Source organism: Ornithorhynchus anatinus, chromosome 3 (genome assembly GCF_004115215.2).
Source record: "Ornithorhynchus anatinus isolate Pmale09 chromosome 3, mOrnAna1.pri.v4, whole genome shotgun sequence".
In the NCBI taxonomy this organism is placed as follows: Eukaryota; Metazoa; Chordata; class Mammalia; order Monotremata; family Ornithorhynchidae; genus Ornithorhynchus; species Ornithorhynchus anatinus.
Genome location: NC_041730.1, coordinates 35,937,877 through 35,965,196, shown reverse-complemented (window position 1 = coordinate 35,965,196; position 27,320 = coordinate 35,937,877). Strand labels below are relative to the sequence as shown.

General features: G+C 38.1%; 1 protein-coding gene across 6 annotated transcripts in view; it reads right to left on the bottom strand.

Moving 5' to 3' along the window:
• Nucleotides 1-27,320, bottom strand: part of ANO5 (anoctamin 5) — a 94,352-nt gene that overhangs the window by 33,656 nt on the left and 33,376 nt on the right. For 2 of the 6 annotated variants that reach the window (XM_029061212.2, XM_029061214.2), the window contains 5 exons: nucleotides 22,871-22,918; nucleotides 11,106-11,147; nucleotides 6,513-6,626; nucleotides 2,976-3,044; nucleotides 1,935-2,219 (listed from right to left, as the gene is read on the bottom strand). In XM_029061212.2, the coding sequence (XP_028917045.1) occupies nucleotides 1,935-2,219; nucleotides 2,976-3,044; nucleotides 6,513-6,626; nucleotides 11,106-11,147; nucleotides 22,871-22,918 (558 nt within the window). Of the gene's footprint in view, nucleotides 1-1,934; nucleotides 2,220-2,975; nucleotides 3,045-6,512; nucleotides 6,627-11,105; nucleotides 11,148-22,870; nucleotides 22,919-26,828; nucleotides 26,904-27,320 lie in introns of those variants that run through there. The other 4 variants (XM_029061218.2, XM_029061213.2, XM_029061215.2 and 1 more) reach the window with 4 other exon arrangements.

The window sequence follows — 27,320 nt, the reverse complement described above, 5'->3', positions numbered from 1 at the left end:
GAATAAAGCTATTGGTTACCAAGAATAAATATAATAGGACTCAAGAATTCAAGTAGAGAGGGTCAATCAAGTTACTCAGCTACTCCAAAAGCCCATTTTGCAAGTTTGGGGCAAAAAGTAGATCTAGTGTCTGTAAACTGATCTGTGTCCTCATCATAGCGACTTGGCATAGGCAGCAGTAAAGATGATGATTTTTCCATTGAGAGACTCAGAGGGTTACGACAAGTGAACAGTTAACCCATAAGTGCATACCAAGCCTGCACAGAAGACCATGTGGGTGGAGAGAAAGTGACCACCATCACGGTGCACACACAAACCACGTGGAGAGAAAATGTGTATCCAAGTGTGGCTCTTTCTACAGGGTAGTCCCTCAGGGAGACAAGGGTCTGTCGGGGAACCCAGGCAACAAACTCAGCTCTAGTCACTTAAAAGTCGCTTGATGTTGGATAACTGTGATCTGCTCTGGGCTGGTACCCAAATACCACTGGAATCACTTGTGGATTGGCAATCAGAGGAGTTGCTAAAGGTACTGGCTAATATCTTTTCTTGCTCTTGCTGTTTGATAATAGTTGCTGTAGCTCCCATTTCCTGGTCACCATCAAGGCATTTTTAAATATTAAAAGGGATTTTTAATTCTTGCTCTCAAATGAACACTTAATCTACAGATATTGATTTCTCTGGATTCCGATAAGCTGCAAACATTACTTTGTCTTCAGTCCCTGAATGGGAGTCTAAATGTTATCACTGTTTAAAGAGCTTTTTTGGCAAGCCAGAGGAAAGTGCGTTGACCCAGGAAACAGGTGATGAAATCACCAGCTCCCTGGAGGGAGAGGCAGCTATCTACAGGGGAAGTAGCTTAATATCTCACTGTCTCTCAAGGAAGACCAGGAAAGAGTCTCAAGGGTCTGTGTGCAAGCTTCATAAGAAGCTGTATCTTGATCTCTGCTAGAATAAGAACTGTGACTATCATGATGCTTGAGAATGAGGGTAAAATTTTAACTGGAGGGACGTGTAAAGAGCTGCAAAAGCAGAATAAGAACCTCCAAACAGTTCACCCTCAGATTAAGTGTTTCAAATACTGCCCATTTTAGTGAATTCAGATCAAAGATCTACAAAGATCAGGACTTTTTCTTCACAAGATATCCAGAAATAATGCAACAACTTGAGTGAATAGATGCCTATTACTGTTCTATGTATTGTGTGTACATTCAATTAGTAACTGATTGACTCACTGCTAACGCATCTACCAATTCTATTATATTGTACTCTCCCAAGCACTTAGTACAGTGCTCTGCACACAGGAAGTGCTCAAATATGATTGATTGCTAACTACCTATGCGAAATGTGAAACTAGTGTAGCCAAAATCTATATAGATCTCAAATTTTCTCTTGAAAAAATTATCAACCTATCATATTTATTGAGCATTTACTGTGTGCAGCACTCTACTAAGCACTTAAGTAAATTATCTTGCCATAATTATCCTGAATTTGCCTGATATACCCAGATAATGGAGGAAAAAGCTTGGTTTGGGGCTTGAAGCATTTAGATTAGTCCCTCTTTGAGGCACACACATAAACAATTTAATAATAACAGTAATATTTAAGTGCCAACTATGCGCCAAACACTGTACTAAGCACCTGGCTAGATATGATACACTCAGATCAGACACAGTCCCCATCCCATATGGGGCTTTCAGTCTAAGGAGAAAAGACAGGTGTAGTATCCCCTTTTAGCAGATGAGGAAATTGATGTTCAGGGAGGAAACTGACTGCAGGAAAGTGTCCCAGTTCACATAACAAGCAAGAGGCAAAACCAGTATTAGAACCCAAGCCTCCTGACTCCTAAGCCCATGATTTTTCCACTAGGCTGCACTGCTTCATAGAGAGGAAGATTCTGATTTTTTAGGAATCAGGTTAAGTGTTGGTCTACTTACAATTCTGTTCCTTGTTGAGGGCAGAAAGAAACTATTTTCATCTTCAATGATGAAGAGTTCTTGCTTCTGTTTGCTGAATGGGGCCGTGAAGTAATCAACTTCAGGATGCATGATTTTCTCTGGAAGCCGAAAGGGCTCGGAGATACATTCCAGGAGGTTGTCCTTGGTAGGAGGGAGATCGCTCTCTCGAATAGGCATTTTAATATTCAACACCTCAGCATAGGTGGCCAGTACCTCCCAGGGGGCATGGATCTTGACAAAATACGTTTTGCCATCTTCGGAATCCTGTCCGAGAAGAGTTTGAGTTGATCAGCTAATTGGCAATTGAGGTATGGAAATGAAACCAAAAGGCTTATTTTAAAGCATGCAAGGTAAACATATATTTCCTGCTCAATTTATTGTTATATAAAGGGGAGAGGAAAGGGAGAAAGACAATCCAGGCAAAACCACCAAAAATGAGTCCAGTGCTATGTGCACAGTGGGCACTGAAAACATGATTTAATTGAATGGAATTATTAAAGAAAATGTCTGTTTTCACTAGAGTCAATGTTACCCTGAAAACTGAAATTTGGAAACAACCCTTTCCTTTGTCATGTGATCATGCTAAAATGAAAGTTTTTGTGCTTACAAAACCTCAAAATATGGACTTAAATGCAGTGATAGTGCTTTGTTGGATTAACTAGCAGCCTTAAAGAAAATGTTAAGTTGCCATTTCATCAGCTCCAGTAATTCATGAGTAATGAACATTTTCAAACTGCTATAGGAAGATTAACGTAATTTCTCAGCATTAGAAACCTTCCCCTTTCCCATTGAGAACTCCATGAGCTCACAATGCTGATGACATGAGAAATTGGCACCCACAGTGGAGCACTTCCATTTCCATGTTCACCAGATTCAAGGAAAAAAAAATGGGTGTAAGGCAGCACTGAAGACCCATTCATCAAAAACAAAACAAAACCAAAAAACCCCTGTGAAGATAGCAACCCAATCCAGTATTTTATGTCTGCTGCCTAATATACAGATTGGTAACCACAATGTTACCTTTTTGTCTTCAGTTTCCAACTCCAGGCCAGCCTTTAAAAGGTTTTTTTCAAATTCTCTTCTTCTTTCCTAAAAAGATCCAAACAATCACTCTAAAATGACCAGTCTGTCATTGTATTAATAACCTCACTTCCTTAGTCCAAAAGTTGATAAAATCTTCAGGCTGTGGGTTTCTCTAGGACCAAATATTTTCACGGGAGGGAAGAAAGATTTTTACTCTGGTGCTACAGTGAAAGCATGCTCACCTCATTCCCTCAATAGCAATATTTTCACTCTTTACCCTTTCTGGTTTTAAAGTGGGAATGGGAAAGGAGGGCTCAGCTCCACTCTTGAAGAGCCCTAATTCCAAATGTATTGGCTTATTCAATCACTGTAGATGTCCAGGATTGAGTTGGTAGGAGAGGGAAGGGAGAACATCCATTTATTTTTATATTCAGTGAAGAGCAGAAATAATCTGTACTCAGTTAATGGAAATTCAAATTTAAGACTGCAGACAATTTGTTTCTTATCTTCTCTTAGGAGTTAAAATTGTGCATGGATGTTTAGGAAATGGGAAGTTAAGAGTTTTTGCTACATTAACATCCTAGGAAAATGGGAAGAATATTCCTAAAGTAAATAGAGTATTCTCAGCTGGAAGATCAGTTAATGGCATTGGGCAGGCCTGGAAAGAAGATGGTACTTGAGTACAGTATAAGTCCTTAGATAATTCAGTTGACTTTTGGCTCTCGTATTAGTTTCCCTATTAGTCTTTGGCAAATTTCACTCACTCTCTCCAGGATATATCCAGCAACTTTTCACTGCAGAAAAATGCAATTCTTAGAATAAATATCAACTGTGAAGGCAGATAAAAATGAGGCAATGCCAAAATTGAGCACAATGCTTTTCTTGTATCTGCCTTAATGGACAGTTAACATTTTGACTGGCTTTGAATTTCACTCATGATTAACAGTCACAATTTTGCATATGTTACTAAGCTAGAATTCATTCTTACACTGGTGCTCGTACCTTAATTCCTCCAACCATGTATTAAATTCCTGGAAAATACAAGGAACTGCAGGAAAAAGACTTTCTAATTTGGATACTACTTGTTCATAAGCCTGTTCAATTTGACTAAGAAAAAAAGGCTTTTGTAATAAAGCCAAAGGTAATAAACAAGCTGCTTTCATAGTGAGTTATGGATTCAGGCTGGGTGCCTAGAGGAATCATTTTTTTCTGTAAATGCAGAAAACAGCAAGTAATTGGCTTAAGAATCAAAAAACTCAAAGTGCAATTCTTTAGTTTAGGAGGCTTCCTGTCTACCACATCAACTTTAGGAGGAAACAGAGAATAAGGAAGGACATATCAATCCTAAAGATCAACAGAACTACATAGGTAAATAGATTCAGCTAATTTAACATGCTGTTGCTGGGTAGCAAAGACTTCAAATTCAATTCCAAGCACACAGAATAGAAAGCAAATGCTGTTATCCTTCTTAGCAATTGCCTGGAATAAAAATGTATCATCAAAGGTTATACTTCATTTATTCTTTCCCAGACCTGTCATTCCTCATAAAAGCAGAGTTCACATTAGCCAGTGCACTGAAACCTGTCAGTCTTGAAAGATCCAAAATCCATTTCTCTTTCTAAAGGATAAATATTGCATTCATGTTCATTTTAAAGTGTTTTACAAAAGGCCATGGCTATGAAAACACATATCAATGTAACACAAGCCAAGTAGAACACAAAAGAGTGTTGTACCTCACCAGCATGTACTTATTACAAATCCTGACCTCCTGTTCATAATAAATGAACAATGAATTTTGTTTTCATTGAATGGCTGTGCTAAAATTAAAATTATTTCACTTGCTGATATACAACAGAAGGTTAAGCTTTATTTGCTCTGGGGTATTATGAGTATTTGAACTCTACTTATTTAGTGTTAGAGTTATAAGGGTGAATACAGAGTTGTAATTAGGTGTGACAGTCAGTTCTCCACTATTCTCTTTCAAGAGCAGAACACTCTCTTTTCCAAAATGCAGCGGGACTGATATCTTATTCACTGCAAAATTTTACATGATCCAAGAAGCAGAAGATTCCCTAGTTGTGACCACCAGAATCCATAAATAGCTTATTAATGCCCTGACCAGTATGAGATGATACTAAAGAAGAATGATAAACACATTTATCTAATCTTATACAACATCTCCCAGATACACCCCCACCTTTTCAACTACAACAACAACAACAACCCCAATACAAACTCTGGTTATATCATACCTAGGCTACTGTATCAGCTCTTTGATGGTCTCCCTACCTTCAGTCTCTGCAGACTCGACTCTATACCAAACACTGCGGAGAGCAACTCCTGGAAGCACTGCTTGGCCCACATCTCTCCTCAACACGCTCTCCCACCCCTGGCTTCTTGGTCCTCTGCATCAAACAAAAACTCCCCATAATCTGTGACAGTGAGATCTTCGCCAACTTATCCCTCCTATCTATCTGCTCTGTTCACCTTCTGCTTCCTAATTCTCTCTTTATTGTTCATCTCAATCTAACCTAGCTGTGCTTCACTCAACTTCCCAATTTCCATTCTCTTTCTTGCTCATGCTGATTCCCACATTGGAACTACCATTCTCCCTCCCCAAATCCCCCCACATTTGAAGCCCACCCTCTTCCAATAAGTCTTCCCTGAAGAATTCCCAGAGCCCTAAGTGTATATTACCCATAGCTGTGTCTAATATTTATGAATTTGCTTATACCCATCCTCAGCCCTGCTGAATGTATTTATTCATTCGTTTTGATTACTCTATGTGTAGATATTTTTATGACTATCTCTCCACTTAGACTGTAAGCTCTTTTTAAGCAGAAAGTGTCATTTCTTTGTTTTGTACTTCCCAAGGACTTAGTAAAGTGCACTGCACAAAATGGAATACAAATACTATTACTACTAATTTGGTTTCCCACTTCAGAATGATACCAAAAGAACCAGGAAAGATTAAGCATTTCCTTCCATAATGAAGATCACTCTGCTTTTTCCTTCCTATCCAATTATGCATTTTGACACTGGGGCTACAGCCAATTCCAAGCCAAATTGCGTTTAACAGGGTGGCTAGGGATGCGCCACAATGTGGGACAAGAGAGACAGAGAAGCTTACTGTTATAGTACTGGTGCAAATCTATGACGATAATTTGAATTAGAAATTATTTTACTGTATTTCTGTGGTAGTAACTCTAGGCCATTCAGCATTATATGCACAGCATTTACATATGTGTTTGACAAGCTGCAACTCTTATCCACACTTTAGATGTAATACATTCTAGTTTGAGTGATAAAAGGACTAGCAGACATTTTTAGTAATTGTGTAGGAAAATAGAGGTGGAACATTTTTCCGACAAAATACGTAAAATGAGATGCTCTACGTATAAAATGTGTATCAGTGAGCCATTTTAAATAAGAAAAGTGAGCTGAAATATGGTTAAGCATAGGAGCTTTTGGGTTAACATCTGAAAAGATCCATTTTGTTTCAATTTCCAATCATAATAGCTCTAATTTACTTACCACCTTTTTCTCCCCTTCCTGTTTTGGATCATCAACATAAGAAAGTACAAAGTCTATGCGTCGGGTTCCATCCCTGAAGAAAACAGAATCCTTGCTTTGATGACGTTTGTCAAACTGTGGAAAAGACCAAAGATGTGAATTTAACTGTCCAGCTCTATAAACTAAACTGAAATGGCAAAAAAATGAAAGTGGTTTTCTCATATTTGGGAGGAATTTGGTTTCAGAGTTGGAATGCAATCCAAGACAATCATCCCAAGAGTAGACTCTCCGTGGTATTTAGCGATGGAAAACAAAATTGATTTTTGTTGGTTTTCTGCAAATAAAAACCCTCTCATTAGTGGTTATGCATCAAATACTGAGAAATTGGGATGGGGGTTAGAGGGAGGCTTGCATGCATACAAAACCCGATGCTATATATGCTGAAATGCAGAATCAAAGAGCTGCTCATTAGTTTCCTTATAAATGTACTAATTGCTATGTAATTTCATAGTAGAGGACACAACATTTTCATCTTTTCTTTGTCATGATATTCTTGTTTGAACACTGGACTGTTTCATTGTAAAGTTAGTGATTAGTCTTTGACTATCACTTCACTGGCAGTCTTTATTTAAAAATATATATTTTTAAACAAAGGAAAATTTGGAAAGCAGGCGGTCATCAGCATTTCTAATTACAAAGAAGGCCCATGCACTCTTTTGAAGCACGGCTCACTTCACCAGGAGTTACCCAGAATGAAGAAGGATATATACTGAGCTATGTTTATGTGCTTGGTGCTTTAATTAGAAAACAGGGACAAATGGAGCAAGTTCTATCTGTGGTATAGCTGGCTATTTCCTTCATAAAATACCAAGAAGTGCACTACAAAGTGGCTTCCCCCCCCCAAAAAAAGATTTATTTCTCATTAAACAAATTTGTCACTTCCCCATTTTTATTTGGAGCAACCCAAAATGTTGGATGTGACTCACACTCAAAGCTCATTTTGTTACACATTGCTGAATGTTTTGAATGTTTCCATGCTTTAACAGCTGCATGACTTGCAATATAGATGATGATTAAGGTGATTTTGGAAGAACAATATATGGAGACTTCATGACACTTCCATAATATAAGAACAAAGGCCTCTAGAAATCTATTTTTCTGTCTGATTCTAGAGTCAAGCTTTCCTACCTACAGTCTTAATCCCCATTTTCCAGATGAGGTAATTGGGTCATAGAGAAGTGAAGTGTCTTGCCCAAAGTCACAGATCTGACAAGTGGCGGAGCTGGGATTAGAACCTATGACCTATGACTTCCAAGCCTGTGCTCTTTTCACTGAGTCACGCTGCTTCTCTGCGAGCCCCATGTGGAACAATCTGATTACCTTGTATCTACCCCAGTGCTTAGAACAGTGCTTGGCATATAGTAAGCATTTAACAAATACCATCATTATCACTGCTCTTATTGAAGAGGCAGTGTAAAAATACTTTCTTCGGTGAGACCTTCTGCACAGTTCTAACAAAGAACTGTTCATATGTCTCCCCCCGATTAGACTGTAATCCCGTCATTGGGTAGGGAATGTCTTTATCTGTTGCCGAATTGTACATTCCAAGCGCTTAGTACAGTGCTCTGCACATAGTAAGTGCTCAATAAATACTACTGAATGAATGAATGACTTCATTTGAGTGTGTTGGTCAATGCCTATGAACATGTAGTTATTTACGACAAATGGGAGACTAGTAAATCAAGGCTAATCCTCACCCACCTCATTCTCCATGTGGGTTGAGGCCCCTTAAGTGAAGCCACAGGAGGACAATTCAGGGGGATCTTTCACTGAAAACATGTGCCTAAAATACTTTTAGGAACAAGACTGAATGAAGACATCAGGAGACTTGGGGACATTTTCCCATCCAGTTACTGGGTGCATTTTGTATTAAAGTGGAAAATATCTCCCTTTTTGAGATAAGGATATTATTTCACCTCATCCCTCTGCACCTATACTATGAAGATAAGGAACTGCTGCCAATTACAACTCTTGCCACATAGAAAAATTACTGGAGAAAGGCAATTTTTTATGTCTAACATCTGAAGGCTGGAAGGGAAAATCAGGAGCAAATTATTATCTTTCTGCACTATTATTTGTGACTGCTATATTCACACCCTGATCAGATGGGGGCATGGTTTCTGAATCTAGCTTAATCTTTTGCTGATATAGTTGGAACCTTTTGCAACCTCTCCTCTGCTTTTTAATGAAGATTACATCATGGGCATCAGTAAATTAGTTAAGCAACCAAAAGCCATGTAACATGAAGGGGCAGGTTCAGGATTACTCATAATTAAAAACTGATGGGCCTCCAATTCAAACTCCAGCCAACCGAGTTGGGGTGGATGCAAACTGAGTGAGGTAAATGATTGAAGTACATTAGGAAAATATTTTGGTTTGGATATTTTAATTTCAAATGTGAGACCAGGTGCACTTACTCCTTTGCTTGAATACAAATACTTATCTTACATATATACCAGAGCCTCTGCTTTCTCTTCATCTTAGATCGTATATACTTGTGGTACAGGGACCGAGTCTATTTAGATCATCTCAACAGATTTTAAACAAAGGCTCATGTAATATGACTACTACTTAAATACTGACTGTAAAATCTAGTTTTGATGGATACAAGGTACATTAAATCTAGAAATCAGTCAGAGAGGACACAGCAATAAATTGTATTTACTGGGTGCTTACTGTCTGCAGAGCATAATATTGAGTGCTTGGGAGGGTACAACATAACAGAGTTAGTAGACATGTTCTCTGACCACAAAGAGCTTACAGTCTAGAAGAATACCTAGCTCAAGAAGAAAAAGAATTATCAAAGATTTTCTTGCTTTTTAGATTTTAATAAAAACTTAAATGCAGAGAGATCTATTTTATGTGGTACAATGAGAACAGAAAAGAATAGAGTTGCAGCCAATCTGGTAATAGTTCTTCCTCTAGACTGTAAGTTCATTATAGGAAGGAAACATGTTTACCAACTATGTTATACTGTACTTGCCCAAGTGCTTGGTATAGTACTCTACACATAGCAAGCGATCAATAAATATGACATTAATCCTGAGTAGATAATAGAGGCAAAGTACCAGACTAAGTATCACAGAGAGTTGTAAAAGCATTTAGTATGTATCTGTCTTCCCTGGCTAAGCCCTCTTTTCCCCAGCTCCCTCTCCCTTTTTCATCATCTATGCTCTTGGATCTGTGAGCTCTGGAAATTTGGTATTTATACCACCCTCAACCCCACAGCACTTATGTATATAGTATATTATAAATGATTCATTTATATTAATGTCTGTCGCCCCCTCTAGTCTATTAACTCATTGTGGGCAGGGAACACTAGGCGTGTTACAACAAATAAATTTGTTGTACTCTCCCAAGTACTTAGTATAGCGCTATGTACACAGTAAGTATTCAATAAATACCATTGATGATGATGATGATGTATACCTGCATATTCAGTTATTTCATTCTATACACTACCAATTATTTCCTTGTTCTTCCTCCTGCTCTATGTGTAAACTATTTATTTCTACCTGCCTCCTTCATTAGACTGTAGGTCCCCTGAGTCCAGGGACTGAGGTGTACTTTCTCAGGTGCTTAGTACAGTATATCACTGTAGTGCAACTAGGAGGACACTAAATACCAACGATTCAATCATTAAATAAGATGACAAGGTATACTTTTTTATAATGCTCGGAAGGTTTAGAGACTGATACATTCTTATCAAAATATAATTTCCTCAATTATTTTTCTAATATTTTGGGCAGAGGAACAAGATTAAAGAGAGCCAAATGAAACCGAAACTATCAGCAATATGGAAAGGCGAATGCCAGTAAAGGACTAAGACCACCTTTGTGATCTATGCATCATGTGTGGTTTCTGTTTGGTAAAAAGGGAACACAATACTTTTGAGGTCAATTGGGAAGGTGTTCATTGTGTCTTATAAAGGGGCTGCATTAAAGATACAAAATTTGTGCTACTGTTCTTTTTTCTCCCATACATATCACAGAAGAGCTACAATTCTGAGAAGCAGCATGGCTTAGTGAATAGTGTATGGGCTTTGGAGTCAGAAGGACCTGGGTCCTAATCCTGGCTCCACCACATATCTGCTGAGTGACCTTGGGCAAGTCACTTAACTTCTCTGTGCCTGAGTTACCTCAACTGTGAAATGGGAATTAAGAGTGTGAGCTTCGGGTGGGACAGGGACTGTGTCCAACCTAACTCACATCTACCGCATCATTTAGAAGAGTGCTTGACACATAGTAAGCACATAACAAGTAGCATTATTATTATTACTACTGTTATTAATGATAATAATTCTAAACATTTAAAAGTTGGGAAAGGAAGCTGTACATACTCCCTCTGGATAGGATTATAATATGAGCAACTGCACTGCTTCCCCTGATCACTAAAGTAGCTTGAGAACTAGGAAACGGGAGAAAGAATCACTAAAGAAAAAAAAGTATTCATCTGAGTTGGAGAAGGCCGAGTTAGAGATGCCACACAGTGAAGCAGGTTATCTGAGCCTGCAGCCATCCAAATCACTAGCAATAGCATTCAGCACTGGTTTACCATGAGACGCCGCTTCAGGAACAGATTATATTTCTTTGCAGTCTGTGAAACAACCAATAGAGAATTAGCAAACACTTTCTAATCCAAGGATGTCCATTTTAGGTTTAAGGAGGCTCAGTGCAACCACTTTGGGGAATAGGAGTTACCCTATTTTGCAAAGTGCAGTTCTATTCTTGGCATTGCTAAGCACGAGGAGTAGGTAGTTCCAGCCATAAATTTAATGTCCTAGATGGCTTTGCCACTCAACTGTAGTGACATCACCACCACTGCTGCTTCTGCTAGAGCCCGTTTTTGCCATCTTCTCCTTTTCTTCCCTGAGCCATGATTCAAGATAAAATTAGGAGATAAAATTGACACAGAAGATAATCTAATGGAGACAAAGAGGGGAAAATGAAGTTTCTACAGATGGGAGGAGGTGAACTAGAAAGGTATTTAGTCCTGGGACAGGCATACCTAAATAAGGTTCAAGTTATATAACAATAGACCCACTCATTATTTCAGAATCTGCTTGAAGAAGAATGGTCAGTATGGGACAAAAATACTGCAAAACATTTCAGGATATCAACTATTACTGCATATAGTATTTGAAAAACTGCCCTATAATTTGAATTAGAGTCACCAAAAATATATTAAGGGAGTGAGAAGTAACTTATTTCAGCCAACAATTTGATAAATTAACTATAGTTCTTGTTATGGTTATCCTTTTAAAATAAGATGCTATCTGGTGAAAGAGATGGAAATGAGAAGGATAATGAACAAATACATTAAATGAGGCCAAGCATGCATTAAGTTGTATAATTAACACTTCACACAACACAAAACCCAAATGATTCAACTGAGTACTTTCATACCTAGTCAAAATGATAAGGATTGTTCCTCAAGTCATCCTTTAAAGTATTAATGAAACTAACTTTTCCTGTTTGCTGCTGTCAGAAACAAACAGGTCAAATTCAACCATGGCATAGAGGACAGTGAGTCAGAAGGTCATGAGTGCTAATCTCACTATACCACTTGTCTGCTGTATATACTTAGGCAAGTTACTTAACTTCTCTGTGCCTCAGTTACCTCATCTGTAAAATGGGGATTAAGACTGTGAGCCCCAAGTGGGACAGAGACTGTGTCCAACCTAATTTGCTTATATCCACCCAGTGCTGAGTACACTGTTTGGCATATAGTAAGTGCTTAACAAATAACGCAATTATTATTATTTAAAAAAAACAAATCTTACTCCCTCCTACCAAGACTATGAGCCCCATGTGGGAGAGGGACTATGCCCAACCTGATTACCATCTATCCACCCCAGTACTTAGTTCAGAGCTTCTCACATAATAAGTACTTAACAAAATCAATCAATGTTATTTGAGTGTTTCAATATGCAGAGCACTGTACTAACCATTTAGAAGAGTACAGTATCAAAGAGTTGTTAGACACATTCCCTGCCCATAAGTCACTTACAATAATAATGATAATAATTATGATATTTGTTAAGTGCTTACTATGTGCCTAGCACTGTTCTAAGTACTGGGGTAGATACAAGGTAATCAGGTTGTTCCATGTGGGACTCACAGTCTTAATCCCCATTTTATAGATGTGGTAACTGAGGCACAGAGAAGTTAAGTGACTTGCCCAAAGTCACAGAACTGACAATCAGGGGAGCCAGGATTAGAACCCACAACCTCTGACTCCCAAGCCCGTGCTCTTTCCGCTAAGCCAGCTGCTTCTCTAGAGAAGGAGCTTTACAATACCATAATTATAATTATAATGGAATATTGCCATTCTTAGAAATACGGCTCAGGAGCAGGAGGATTTTTAACCTATTATGAGGGAAATTATTATTTTACTTTTTTACTCCATAGCAAAGCTACTAAAATTGATTATTTCATGAGAGGGAACTAAGAAAGGATGCTGGAGATGGTTCAGTGTATTTTTTTTACATGCACTCTTTTGAGACCAAGAGGCCAAACAGTCTTCTGAAAACACTGTTCACTGGATTTAAAACATTACATACATTTCCCAACTAAGAGTTAGAAATAGTTCAATGAACAATTTTTAACCAGCAAAAGGGTGTCACACCTGTAAATAGCACACTCTGGGAGTCAGGGGAAGGCTGAGGATTCTTGGGAAAACAGGGAAGTTTTATTTCCCAAGATCTCTCCATGGCAGTGAGGACCCTGTTTGGGTCCCTAATGTCGGTTATGCTGAAAGTATTCTGGGTTTGACCATACCATGGCCAGATTTTCAGAAGCCACCCAGAAGACTAGCATACCAAGAAGAGGAGGGAAAAGATCCTGATGCCTGACTACTTGTTTTGCTGTCTGTCTCCCCCTTTTAGACTGTGAGCCCATTGTTGGGCAGGGATTGTCTCTATCTGTTGCCAAATTGTACATTCCAAGCACTTAGTACAATGCTCTGCACAGAGTAAGTGCTCAACAAACATGATTGAATGAATGAAATCCAACAATCTATCCAAGAACCTCAGATTCCAGAATACACCCAATCCAGTTCAGATTCCTCAGTGGAGTCGTAAGCTTATTCAATTTCAGTGCCTTGCCACTCTGCTGTACTACCATCACTACTGGTGCTGTTTCTGTCAGACCCTGTTTTCACTCCCCTCTCTTTGGGCCCTAATAACCACCAAACCATCATTGATCACCATCATTTATTCTTCAGTGCTTTAATTGGCAAATATGAGTTTCAATTAGAAAAAGTGACTCCTTCCAAAGGCCTGATTTTCCAACCAAAAGGGAGGATTTGGTTGTAGTGTATTTTGCTTCTATATGACCTTCAGACCACAAAGGGTAACTCTGACACTCTCAGATGAAGGACAATTCTGAAACTCCCTAAGAATTAAAGATGGAAATCAAGAACAAAACCTCCACAATCTTTCCAATTTGAAATACATTTTCTATTCACAAATTTTTCTGAGTACATAGTTTGAAATCGTAGGAATGGACACACTGAAAACTGAGTTGATAGCAATCAATTATAAATGATACCAAAACAGTCCATTTCAAGTACTTAATGAATGGCCACATTCCAGGTCGAAAGTCCATGCAACCTCTTTTCTTACAGATGCAACCTCTACATTGCAAGACAAATTCTAATTGATCACCATTTTGCAATCGCAACTGCGAGTCTGAAAACTGTACCCAGAAAATCAGGTACCTTTGTAATGATACTGAAAATAGCTTGTTCCAAAGAAAAATAGAAACCACAGAGTGTAAGCATCTAGCATGTCTAAGGATTTAGCAACCTAAAAGAAGAGAACGTTTTTAACTCCTCTGTTTTGAGAATTATACTCCATGAAAACTGCCCTCTTAACGGTCACCAATGATCTTTCTTGCCAAATCCAACAGCCTCTACTTCATCATAACCCTCCTCGACCTCTTGGCTGCCTTTGACATTGTGGACCATCCCCCTTCTCCTAGGAAGATTATTTAAACTTGACTTCACCGTCACTGCCTTCTTCTGGTTCTCCTATCTTTCTAGTCACTCATTCTCAGTCTATTTCATAGGATCCTCCTCTGCCTCTTACACCCTAACTTTGGAGTCATTCAAGGCTCAGTTCTGGGTCTCCTATTCTCCATCTACACCCACTCCTTTGCAGAATTAATTCATTCCATGGCTCCAACTACCTTCACTCTGTAGATGAATCCCCAAAATACATCTGCAGCCCTGATCTTACTCCTCCTCTGCAGGACATCTCTATTTGGATGTTCTACCAACACCTTAAACTTAATATGTCTAAGCCAGAACCCCTCATCTTCCCATCCAAACCCTATCCTCCCCTTGATCCTTCCCATCACTGTATACAGCACCCCCTTCCTCTCTCTCTCACAGGCCCGTAAACTTGGCTGTATCCTCAACTAATCTCACTATTCAACCCTCATACTCAATCTGTCACCAAATCCTGTAGTTTCTACCTCCACGACATCACTAAAATCCACCTTTTTTTCTCTATCATTTGATAAGAAGTCTATTCTAGTGGAAATAGCACATGCCTGGTATTTAGAGGCCTTGACTTCTAATCCTGACTCCTCCATTTACCTGCTGTGAGATCCTGGGCAGATCACTTAACTTCTCTGTTCCTCAGTTTCCTTTTCTGCAAAATAGGGATTCAATACCTATTCTCCCTCCTTCTTATTCTGTGAACCCCATGTGGGACTTGATAATTTGTATCTACTCCAGCACTTAGTACAGTGCTTGGCATAAAGTAAGCTCTTAGATATTATTATTATTGTAATTATTATAATATTATTCAAACTACTATTGCATTGATCCATGCACTTATCCTATCCTGCCTTGACTGCTGCATCAGACTCCTTACTAACCTCCCTGCTGCCTCTCTCTCCTCATTCCAGTCCATACTTCATTCTGCTGTCCAGATCATTTTCCTAAAAAGAACCATTTAGTCCATATTTCCACACTCCTCAAGAACCTCCAGTGGTTTCCCAACCACCTCCACATCAAATAGAAACTCCTCACTATTGTTTTAGAGCACTCAATCACCTTGCCCCCTCCTATCTTACCTCACTGATTTCCTACTACAACCCAGCATACCCATTTCTCTAATAACAAACTACTCCCTGTACCTTGATCTCGTCTATCTTGATGCTGACCCTTGCCCATGTCCTGCCTCTGGCCTTGAAATCTCTCCCCCTTCATGTTTGACAGACAATTACCCCCCCTCAACTTCAAAGCATTGTTAAATCACATCTCTTCTCGAGGCCTTGCCTGATTAAGTCTTCATTTCCCTTACTCCCTCTCCCTTCTGGGTCACCCTTGCACTTGAGTTTGTATTCATTCATTCAATAGTATTTATTGAGCGCTTACTATGTGCAGAGCACTGTACTAAGCACTTGGGATGAACAAGTCGGCAACAGATAGAGACAGTCCCTGCCGTTTGACGGGCTTACAGTCTAATCGGGGGAGACGGACAGACAAGAACAATGGCAATAAACAGAGTCAAGGGGAAGAACATCTCGTAAAAACAATGGCAACTAAATAGAATCAAGGCGATGTACAATTCACTAACAAAATAAATAGGGTAACGAAAATATATACAGTTGAGCGGACGGGTACAGTGCTGTGGGGATGGGAAGGGAGAGGTGGAGGAGCAGAAGGAGATGGGGGGAAAAGAGGCTTTAGCTGCGGAGAGGTAAAGGGGGATGGCAGAGGGAGTAGAGGGGGAAGAGGAGCTCAGTCTGGGAACGCCTCTTGGAGGAGGTGATTTTTAAGTAGGGTTTTGAAGAGGGAAAGAGAATCAGTTTGGCGGAGGTGAGGAGGGAGGGCGTTCCAGGACCGCGGGAGGATGTGACCCAGGGGTCGACGGCGGGATAGGCGAGACCGAGGGACGGTGAGGAGGTGGGCGGCAGAGGAGCAAAGCGTGCGGGGTGGGTGGTAGAAAGAGAGAAGGGAGGAGAGGTAGGAAGGGGCAAGGTGATGGAGAGCCTTGAAGCCTAGAGTGAGGAGTTTTTGTTTGGAGCGGAGGTCGATAGGCAACCACTGGAGTTGTTTAAGAAGGGGAGTGACATGCCCAGATCGTTTCTGCAGGAAGATGAGCCGGGCAGCGGAGTGAAGAATAGACCGGAGCGGGGCGAAAGAGGAGGAAGGGAGGTCAGAGAGAAGGCTGACACAGTAGTCTAGCCGGGATATAACGAGAGCCCGTAATAGTAAGGTAGCCGTTTGGGTGGAGAGGAAAGGGCGGATCTTGGCGATATTGTAGAGGTGAAACCGGCAGGTCTTGGTAACGGATAGGATGTGTGGGGTGAACGAGAGGGACGAGTCAAGGATGACACCGAGATTGCGGGCCTGAGAGACGGGAAGGATGGTCGTGCCATCCACGGTTTGTACCCTTCATTCACCCAACCCTCAGCCCCACAGAATTCATGTACATTTCTGTAATTTATTTTAGTATTTTTCTCCCCATCTAGACTGTAAGCTTGCTGTGGGCAGGGAATGTGTCTACCAACTCTGTTATATTGTACTTTTCCAAATGCTTTGTACAGTACTCTGCACACAGTGAGTGCTCAATAAGTATGGTTGATTGATTATAATGAAGGAATGAAAGGGGCCAGAATGCAGGAGTTTTTATATTGGATCTACCACAGGAAATGCAAATAGTCTTTCCAAGACTTGGCAGTTAATATCAATAGAATTAATTCTTGGCTAAATTAAATGGAACACTGACTGCCCTTCTTGCCCCTCTTGATTCTTGGCATGGAAACTCAGTGATGAAACAGAGTCCCTGTTTGTGTATGGCATCAAGACTAAAACATCAAAAGACCGGAAACCTTTGGAGGAGTTTCTTGAAAAGAGTTTAACTGGAGAAGCAGCTCCTTTTCAAAATAATATGTAAAGTATACAAAGCAATATTTTGACCCAAATTAGTAGGCATTGTCTTAGGAGATTTATGGGGTCCTCCATCAGAGTTAGAGAGACAGCATATAGAAGGTAAATAGGGAAGTGTGAACACTTGGATTGATTTAATTACCCTAAGGCAATTAGTTCAATTATCCCAAGGTCCAGGCAACTTATAAATTGTAACATTCTGATGTATCAAAAAAAGAGATGCATGTATCTGCCTGAAAGAAATCCTATTTTAGTCTACTTATTTCATAACAATATCCTCACAGGAACTCCTTAGATATATTATGAGAAATAAAATTGGGAAACTAGCTGATTTAAACAGCATCTTGATAAGACAGCCCTACTACTATCGAGCCTATCCCCACTCCTACAAATTGCCCTTTCCCACCCCATCATTAGTGAAAATGGAGAGCATCTGCTCATTACAATCTATACAATGTCCCTCACACATTTTCTTGAATTTATAGTTTCATAAGACCACATCTGCAATTTTGAAAAGTACTGCCAAAAGCATCAACATCAGCAAAATAGATAATTCTTTTGAAGAGATGCTGCTGTTAAAGCAATCATTAATTATTAAGTTTGTCTCATTTCAACTCTTGGCACATTTATCAGTAGCAGCTAAAAAGCGTCCCTGGCCTCTTAAAGCAGCACTGGTTCAGCTAAATAACTCTCTCTTAGATATATAAAAGATTTACAGATAACTCAAATCTTTGCATCTAAAAATAACTACCAAATAAATTAGCAAAAAAATCTAAAGAGTTGAGACAATCCAAAATTGGGAACTGACTAAGAGAAAGTTCTTGAAAAATATATCTTATTCAGTCATGTTTATTAGAAGCACTATAGTCTTTTAGTGTATCAGTCTTGGTTGTCATCATCTTAAATCTACAAGTGTTCTGCTGAAGATCATTAAAAATACTTTCACATTTATAATGCATGGGTCTTCTTTGACCCTTGTGACTATAATCTACTTGCAACAATATTATTTGGATTAGTCTTGTACAAAAGAACCCGGAGAAAGGAGGTTTTCTAATGAGACCATAAGAACATAAGTAATGCCATTTCTGTATCACCTCATCCATTGGATGATCCATCTTACAATGTGATTTGTTTTCCTTTTTTATCACTTACTTTCCTTCTCACAGTACATTACAGAACTCCCATTAATACATTTATCTAACCCCTTTATGAATTTCCTAATATTTCAGCTTGCACAATTTCCTGTGGTAATTTCATACACTTACCACCAACTCTGTGAGGAAGTATTTCCTTTAATTGTGTATCTAGTATGTTCAGGCTTCAGTGAATCCCCTCCCTGTCCTGGAGATGTGGAACAACAAATCAATATTCAGCCAGTCCTGCCTGATTTTTTAAACTTTAATAATTCCTCTCCCTGTCTTTATCTTTCCAGATGGTTTCAGTCCACACTCATATAAAACTTCTTCCATTCCATTGATCTAGAAATAGTTTTTCTAGATCAATGGAATGGAAGAAGTCTTATAGTTGATCTAGTTTTTTTAGTTCCAAAAAACTGTAGACTCTGGGAACAGAGAGCACTCCATAAATACCTTGACTGACTGACTGATAAAATATGCTGCCTACCACTCTTACCATATGAATATACTCCATGGTAGAATGCTGTGGAACTGGAAAACTTAGTCAAATACTTAAAAAAATTTGATCTGGAATATTGATTGTGCAATCATTTTTTTTTTCCAAATTGCCAACCCCTGACTCAGAGAATACCTCAGTTTATCATGCTTCGTACTGTACAACAATCATTACCAAGTCAAACACTAACTACACAGAATTGCCTTGTTATATGTTCCAAGTTTCAGTTGACAAAGGAAAAAGTGAACTTGCAGGAATTTTCTAACCTGAGCAATATTAAGACTTTTCATGAAAACTCATATCATGAATGAATCTTCTCTATTTCCATATATTAACTGGTTATTGTCCATTACAGCATCCTGGAGTTTTAAATGGCAAAGAATAATAACACATTTGCCATTATCAAATAGTAAGATTGATAGTACATGACATTACTGGAGCAATGCCATGAAATAAAGAAAAAATAAATCTTTAATACCAAGAAATTTCTCAAAGAAGGTTTTATGTTTGATTTTTAGTGGAGTAGTCATAGTTCAAAGAGGAGGGCTGGCAGCTAGTGAATCAGGGCAGTGTAGAAAGCTGCAGAACAGAAAAAAACTGGATAATTTCTCTCTCTAAACAGTCCAAATTCACTGGATAACTGCCAGAAACTTCTTAATTCAGGTTTTTTTGTTTGTTTAATTTTTGACTAACTATTCATGGTTCAAAGAGGAGTGCTAAATTGGTTGCTCCTTCAATACTGAGCCACACTGTTTTTTTAAGAAACAGCATCTTATATTTATCAAGAATTTTGAATGTAAAACTTCATGTTGAGGTTCTTTCATAATCTATTCATTAAAAAAACCACTGATGATCTTATTATTGATATATTTAGGATTCTAAAATAATTAAAATATTAAAAAACAAAAATTATAGCTTGGATTCAAGCTTCATATGTGATTATTTATTATGTTGGTATTCGTTAAGCACTTACTATTTGCTGAGCACTGTTCTAAGCACTGGAGTAGATACAGGATAATCAGGTTGTCCCACATAAGGCTCACAGACTTAATCCCCATTTTACAGATGAGGTAACTAAGGCGCCGAGAAGTGAAGTGACTTGCCCAAAGTCATACAGCTGACAGGTGGCGGAGGCGGTATTAGAACCCATGATCTCTGACTCCTAAGCCCAGTGCTCTTTCCACTGAGCCATGCTGCTGGCAAGTGGAAAGAGCATTAATCTGAGAGTCAGAGGACCTAGCTTCTAATCCTGGCTTTGACACTTGCCTGCTGGGCAAGTCACTCAACTTCTAAGTGTTTCAGTTTCATAATGCATAAAATTGGGATTCAGTAACTGTTCTCCCTCCTACCTGGACTTTGAGTCTCATGTGGGACAGGGACTATGTCCAGCATGATTATCTTATATCAAATTAGAGAAATGTGGTCTGGTGAAAAGAGCACAGACATGAGTGTTCCAATCCCGGCTCCACCACTTGTCTGCTGTATGAATTTGGGCAAGTAACTTAACTCCCTGTTCTTCAGTTACCTCATCTGTAAAATGGGGATTAAGCATGTGGCACACTATGTCCAACATGATTAGCTTGTACCTACTCCAGGGTTTACTACAGTGTATGGCACAGAGTAAATGCTTAACAGCTACCATAAAAAATTCCACTATTATAATTATTAATAATATTACCTGGAATTAATTATAACACATTGTAACATCTATCTGGCCAATACTAGTGATGAATGGAAACCTTTAAAATGATTAACCAGTAGTATTTATTGAGTACCTGTTTAGAACACTAAGCACTTGGGAGGGAACAAGAGGGTTTAAAAAACATAGTTCTGTCCACAAAAGGCATATATTCTAGAGTCGCTGAAGTAAATTACAGATAGAAGAACAGAAAGAAAGATGGATGGATATGTACATAATAACTGTGGGATTTGTTCAGCACTTATTATGTACCAAAGTTCAGTGGTAGATGTAAGATAAGCAAGTGGAACACAGGACTTGTCCCACATGGGACTCACTTTCAAAAAAGTAGGAGGGAGAACAGGGAACAGAGTTAGTGAGTTTGAGCATTAGGCTACTTAAGATATATACCTAAATGCTTTGAGAGGCTGTTTAATCCCAGATGGTCAAGTAGCTCAGAAATGATAAGATGATATTTGGGGTACTATAACTTGGGGAAGGTAGAAATTTACTGAGGAAGACCTCTTGGTGGTGATGTAATTTGGAGGGCTTTAAAGATGAAGAGAGCAGGGTCAGTCAAATTTGAAGGGGGTCAATGGTGGGACAGATGAAAACAAGGCTCAGTGAAGAAGTTCACTTGGGAAAAATAAAGAATGTTAGGTGGGTTGCAGTGAGACAAGACAGTGGATAAGCAGGAAGAAGAGAGTTCATTAAGTGCCTGACTGAAGTGTCTGCTTGATATATAAAGGAATCGAGGTTTTATAAAATGAAAGGTGTTTTAGAAAAAATAACCCAAGAAGCAGAATGCAATATGGACTGGAGATGGGTTGATATTGGAGGCAGGGAGATGTGTGAGGAGTTTGTCACGTTTCGATTAAAATTCTCTGGAAACGAGAGGTTTTCTTTCAGGAATCAACATCAGGCTTCTACAAAACACAAACCTATAAGATTGAACCTAGGCTTATTTCTGAAGTCCCTGGACAAGATCATAGATGCCCTCAAATTTAGGAGCACCAATTTAGTTACGCTAGTTGTATCCTCCTGCCCAGAGAACATCTAGACCATGTTACTAACTTAAAGGTAAATTTAAGGTTTTAATGGTCCTTTTTATCTTATGATTTAGGACAGAGTTATAATTCTGGCAAACCAGCTAGTTGCAGTTTTTCTACCCATTTGCCAATATCATAGCTCTAGAAATTTTGTGAAATCTAATTTCAATAACCCGTAGGCTCTTAGAAAGACCTGGATAGATCAAGAATATCTTTCATTATTTGGATCTGGTAGATGAAAAAGAGAAAGAATCTTAAGACTTGTTCCAATTCCTAGAAGCAAACAGCCCTGGGCAAAACTTAAAACTTAAAAAGAAAAAAAAAAGGAAAATGAACAAAGGACATAGTATTATAAATACAGTAATTATCTAGGGGGTATCCTATGTTTTTTGTATTTGAGAATGTAAGAGCATTTGTTCTATGGTGGAGATTAGGCCAGTTAAAATATCATGAAGGAAATGAACACAGCCAAAATGAAAGCCTATGAAAATGAATATCTTGTGCATGACAGATGTTAAGTTGCAATAATGTATGTTCAAAATAATGATGGATATAGTCTACTGCACCATAAACACTTCCACACTCAAGTACTATAAATCAGTTTGGTAGTGGAAAAAAAAAAATCTTCTATGTTAATAATGTAAGCATGAAAAAAGAACCTTTCACCGGCTAACCCATTAAAAAAAAATGAAAAGCAAAAACTTTCCAGTTCTCACTCCTATGTGGTCAAAAGTAGTTTAAAATTAATCACATTTATGCACCCTCTGTGAGCCTGTTGGATCCCTGTTGATTTGATAGGCAAGAGCAGGATGAGGCAAATCCTCAACTGTACATTTGCTAAACAAATATTCGAATGTTTTCCAAAAGCTAGATTATTTATTTACATTAAGGCAAATCAAATACTGAACAGGAGGAACTGAAAAATTTCTGCAAAGGTTGGGGTTGGAAATGAGAGCTGAGGAAGAACACAAAGAAGAGAAACTTTCAGGACCCACTAAGAAAAGACACCGCAAACAGACCCATGCAAGGAGGTTTGACTACTGTTTGCTGCTTACCCCTTGATGATCAGAGATGAGTAAAGTAGTCTCAGTGCTGCTTAGGCCCTGCCAGAGGCATCATGGGAGAGATATAATGCTGTTAGTGATGATGCAAAGGCAGTGGGACACTTTTGTTTGAACAACAAAACTATTTAGACAGAAACAGAGACGTTTATGATGGTGTTTAATTCTTTTTTCTTTCTTTCTTTTTTTTTTTTTAATTGTCCTAAATCCCAAACTGGAGCCCAAGAAAAGCAGAACTAGTTAATCTCTTGGACATCTTTGTTCCTCAAAATAAAGAGTTTTGAAAATGAATACCTTGAAAGAGGCATTAATATATTTTCTCTAAAAATTTGTGTTTGTAAAAATGAAAATGTTCTTTATCTTCACCTTTCTCATAATAATCATCACCTCCTCCAGTGTACATAAATTAGGATGATCTGTTCTCATTTAGACAGATTTACTACTGCTAAGGCATGCACAGTAAAGTACCAGATTCAAACATGCATGAGCCTTATTTGGGAGGACAACATAATATGAAAAAAAAGGAAGCAAGAAACCTTAAACTCTAGTGTCAAAATTCACTTTGTCATTAGCCTTTGATAAGCCACTTTATATGACCTAAATTTAAGAATTAATTTGTGGGCAAACATGCTTGACACAAGAGGTCATAGAAGTGAAAATTAGTAATGCACAATGTAGGTAGCTGGTGTAAATTACTAGGAAAAATCAAATGCTGGATGATGAGATAAACTCAAGGAAGTCAAAAAAGAAAAATTACCAAAACTCTTGAAAGTATAATTATAATATGAAAATTAATGATTACTAGAAAGGTAGTAATATTCTTTGAATTAAATTGTTTTCTGAAAATGAATCATATCAAATGTTGAAGATACACAGTAGAAGACATTCCAGAAATTGGAGTATATAAACATTTTAAAAATGCACCAATAAACAAGAAAGAGCAGTTTATTTTCCACACAATTTGCTTATTTTGTTTCTGAATTATAATGGTGTTTCCCATGACACCGAAATTTTGGTGTACCACAAACTGAGTTAACACATATGAAGGTCTTGTTCCCAGTGCACATAAGCCCAGCTAGAGGACCATGGCCCCTTTCTGGTCCACGAATTATCACCAAATTAGTGAACTGTGGACATTTCCACCTTTTGATGTGGACAGGGAATGTGCCTATTATATTGTTATATTGTACTCTCCCAGACAGCTAAAACAGTGCTCAGTACACAGTAAGCACTCAATAAATACAATTGATTGATCAAACAGCCATCTTGTGACCATCCCTGATGGTGAATTTGGACACAACTCACTGTCCAGCCGTACATTAAGAATGCACCTTTCTCTACTGCTGATACAGAAATGGCCTTGTTGAATTATGTGCAGGTAAACATTTGTAACAAATACATATCAAAAGTTTTCTTTGGTTTTCAAAGTGTATAAACAAATTGCTCCACTGGCTTAATAATGGAGCACATTCTAAGGTGTAATCTTCTAGACCATCTGGAGAAAGGCTGACTTTTTATTTAAAATTATAAGAAAAACACATAAGCAATTTTAGAGGTTCATTTACCATATTAAAACATTGAGAGAGGTTTTTTTTTTTCTTTTTGCCAATTAAAAATGAAAGATTTAGGTGTATGAAAAGTGAAATTAGGTCATCTTGTTTCTTTTTGCTTTCCTTAAAGGTCAGTTTAGACTCTCCATCCAATTCAGTGTTTGGTCAAAGGAATATCTACAATGCACTTCACTTCTCTCCCACCCATGCTAATAGCTTTCAGGGCCCATACAGGCCTTCATTAGAATGCTGTTACAGCTCTACCCTATTAAAGTCTTATTTTTTTGTCTTCAACCCTGTCAGAAACATAAAACTGCAATTCATGAAAGATGAAAGTAGGGCAGATCAAGCAGCCAACCAAAGTAGCTTGAAATCTTCAATGAGTTTCTTTGTGATACTTAATAGGCAGAAGATAATTTCTGGGCAAATCATTCCTGTTGGCAGCAATTTCCCTTTATAAACTTGAAAACACGATATTTTTCATGGCTACATTTGCCAAGTCCTCAATTTTGTGCCATTTCTGTCACATTATCATTTAAGACTTAGAATTTGCTCTTAACCTAATCTTTTAAAGAATGCAATATATTATTCCCTTATTTTAAATCACAATGAAAATGTGATTTTCGAGATGTTATGGAAGGGCAATACAGGTATACTTCTTGGAAGTTTAAGGGTCTCTGGTTATAATGCTTTCTTTTAGTGCTGTTATAGTTGTTGTTCTATTGAACTGTAAGCCTGGAACTTCTGACAGCTCTCTCTCAAAATATGCTCTAGTTTTGCAGCTGGTGAAAAATGTATGTTGCAAAATTAATACTGGCTCAAACACCTGTCTTTCCCTCCTCCTCAACCTTTGAATTATTTTGACTGACCTGAAGAGAGAGAAAAAGCTCACATCAATCTATTTGTTCTCTGTTTAGCATTAGATGACAGATTTCTAACTGTTAGTACTAGGTGCTTTTTTGCTAAATGGGATGTGAAAAAAAACCTTACATGTATGGACATAAAATTTAATTCAGATTTTATTATTGGTACATATTTACATGTACATTTATTCATATATCTATTTTGGTTTTAAAATCTTTTGATACATTTATATGGTTTTGTTCTTTTTTTTTTAAGCTTGAGAACACAATATAATGCACTTATAGGCAGGGAACGTTTCCGCTAATTATGTTGTACTCTCCCAAGTATTCAGAACAGTGTTCTGCACATAATAAGGGCTCAGTAAATACCACTGATTGATATACTCATGCCTGTGGGGTACTGCCCTTCATTTAGCACTATTTTGCTTTATACTCCATTTTCATGAAAGTATTTAAGAGGCTGTTTCAATACATAGAAGCTAGTTTAGGCTTCTATTAAGAAATGAGCCTATCTGGATTCTCATTCTGCTTCAGGGTCAGGACAATGACACCACCCTAAGTGCTGCCCAATGGCAATACTTGAATTCATTTCATTAGTTTCTGCCCTAAATATCCAAGTGATTTGCCAATAAAAACCTGAATTTCAGGGAAGTCTTGTGAATCCCATGTGTAACAGGGACTGTACTGATCTACTTATGCTGTATCTACCCCAGTGCTTAGCAGATAGAAGCACTTAAATGCCACAAATATTAATATCAAAGGTATGTTTGTTGTTGGATTAAGACTAACTCTAGGAGATTTGACTTAATGTGCTTTGGGTGTTCCATTACCAACTTTTATGAAAGTAAAACAAATTCAGATCTAATGTCTTCATTCACCATTCTCCTACTTCACAGGGTGTCAAGTACAGAGAAACATTTTTCAAAAAGCACTTATGTACTCAGACACCTGAGAGTGTTTATTTTTGGGTGTGGCACAACATTATCTACAGAATTTATTCACCTGCTACATAATTGTAGAATTCAAAAGAATAAAGATGGTCTTTCTGCGATCATCCTGTCCATGTCAAGGAGCTAGGCTGACAATTCTTTTAAGAAAGTGCTCTTATTTTCATCAATGCCAAATTTTTAAAAAAAGTGTATTCTAAGATTGAGAGCAAAACTTAAAACTCTGAAATGTATTTTTAGTTCTAAAAATGTGATAGCAAAAATCCAAGGAAAACTTTTTCATTTTAAAAGAGTGATTAACTGATGACTAATGCTGTCATTAACAATTGTGGTCACGGTTTTAGAAGAGTGACAAAGTGTACTCATTTTTCTCTACATGCCACTTTCAAAGCTGTTAAAAATCATCTTTAACCTAAAAAGGACTTTTAAATCCCACTCTAACCATTTCAAAAAAGCAAATGAGACTATAAGAAATTAGTATGCCAATTCTCTGACTACTCATTCAGTAAAAGTCAATAGACAGAGCAAGGCCTGCACTACAGTTAAATCCAAAACTGGTGCCTTTTGCTGAGGGAATATGCATGCATCTCACAAGTCTTGTCTTCCCATTCTGTTTCTATATTGTGAATAGATGTGCACAGGGCAGGTAATGTGGTCCAGAATTCAATTTAATCCTTCAATGCAAGATTTAAAGATATTTGCACCTGTATAGCTGTGACAGCATAGAAAAAATCACTATCCAGTGAACACAATGAAGATAACCATTCTGGATAATTTCGAACTCTTAAAGCAATTCTTCCCTCAAATTATTACCAAATAAGTATTTTGGTATGCCATTTTACTTTGCCAGTGTAGACACAGCCTACTGAGGCATTCAAACTTACAGAATAGCAAGAAGAAGCCAGCAATAATCACAGATTCCAAGTAGAGTTTTTCATCTCTCAGTTCATTTAATCCTGGAGCTGACCTATGAAAGTCCTTAACTTTAAGAAAAATTATGCAAGGAACAAAGCCACTAAATTTTTATGAGCATTAAATGTTTTGTTTTGTTTTTTAAAAAAGTATGCCTAGGCTGAGGATAAGC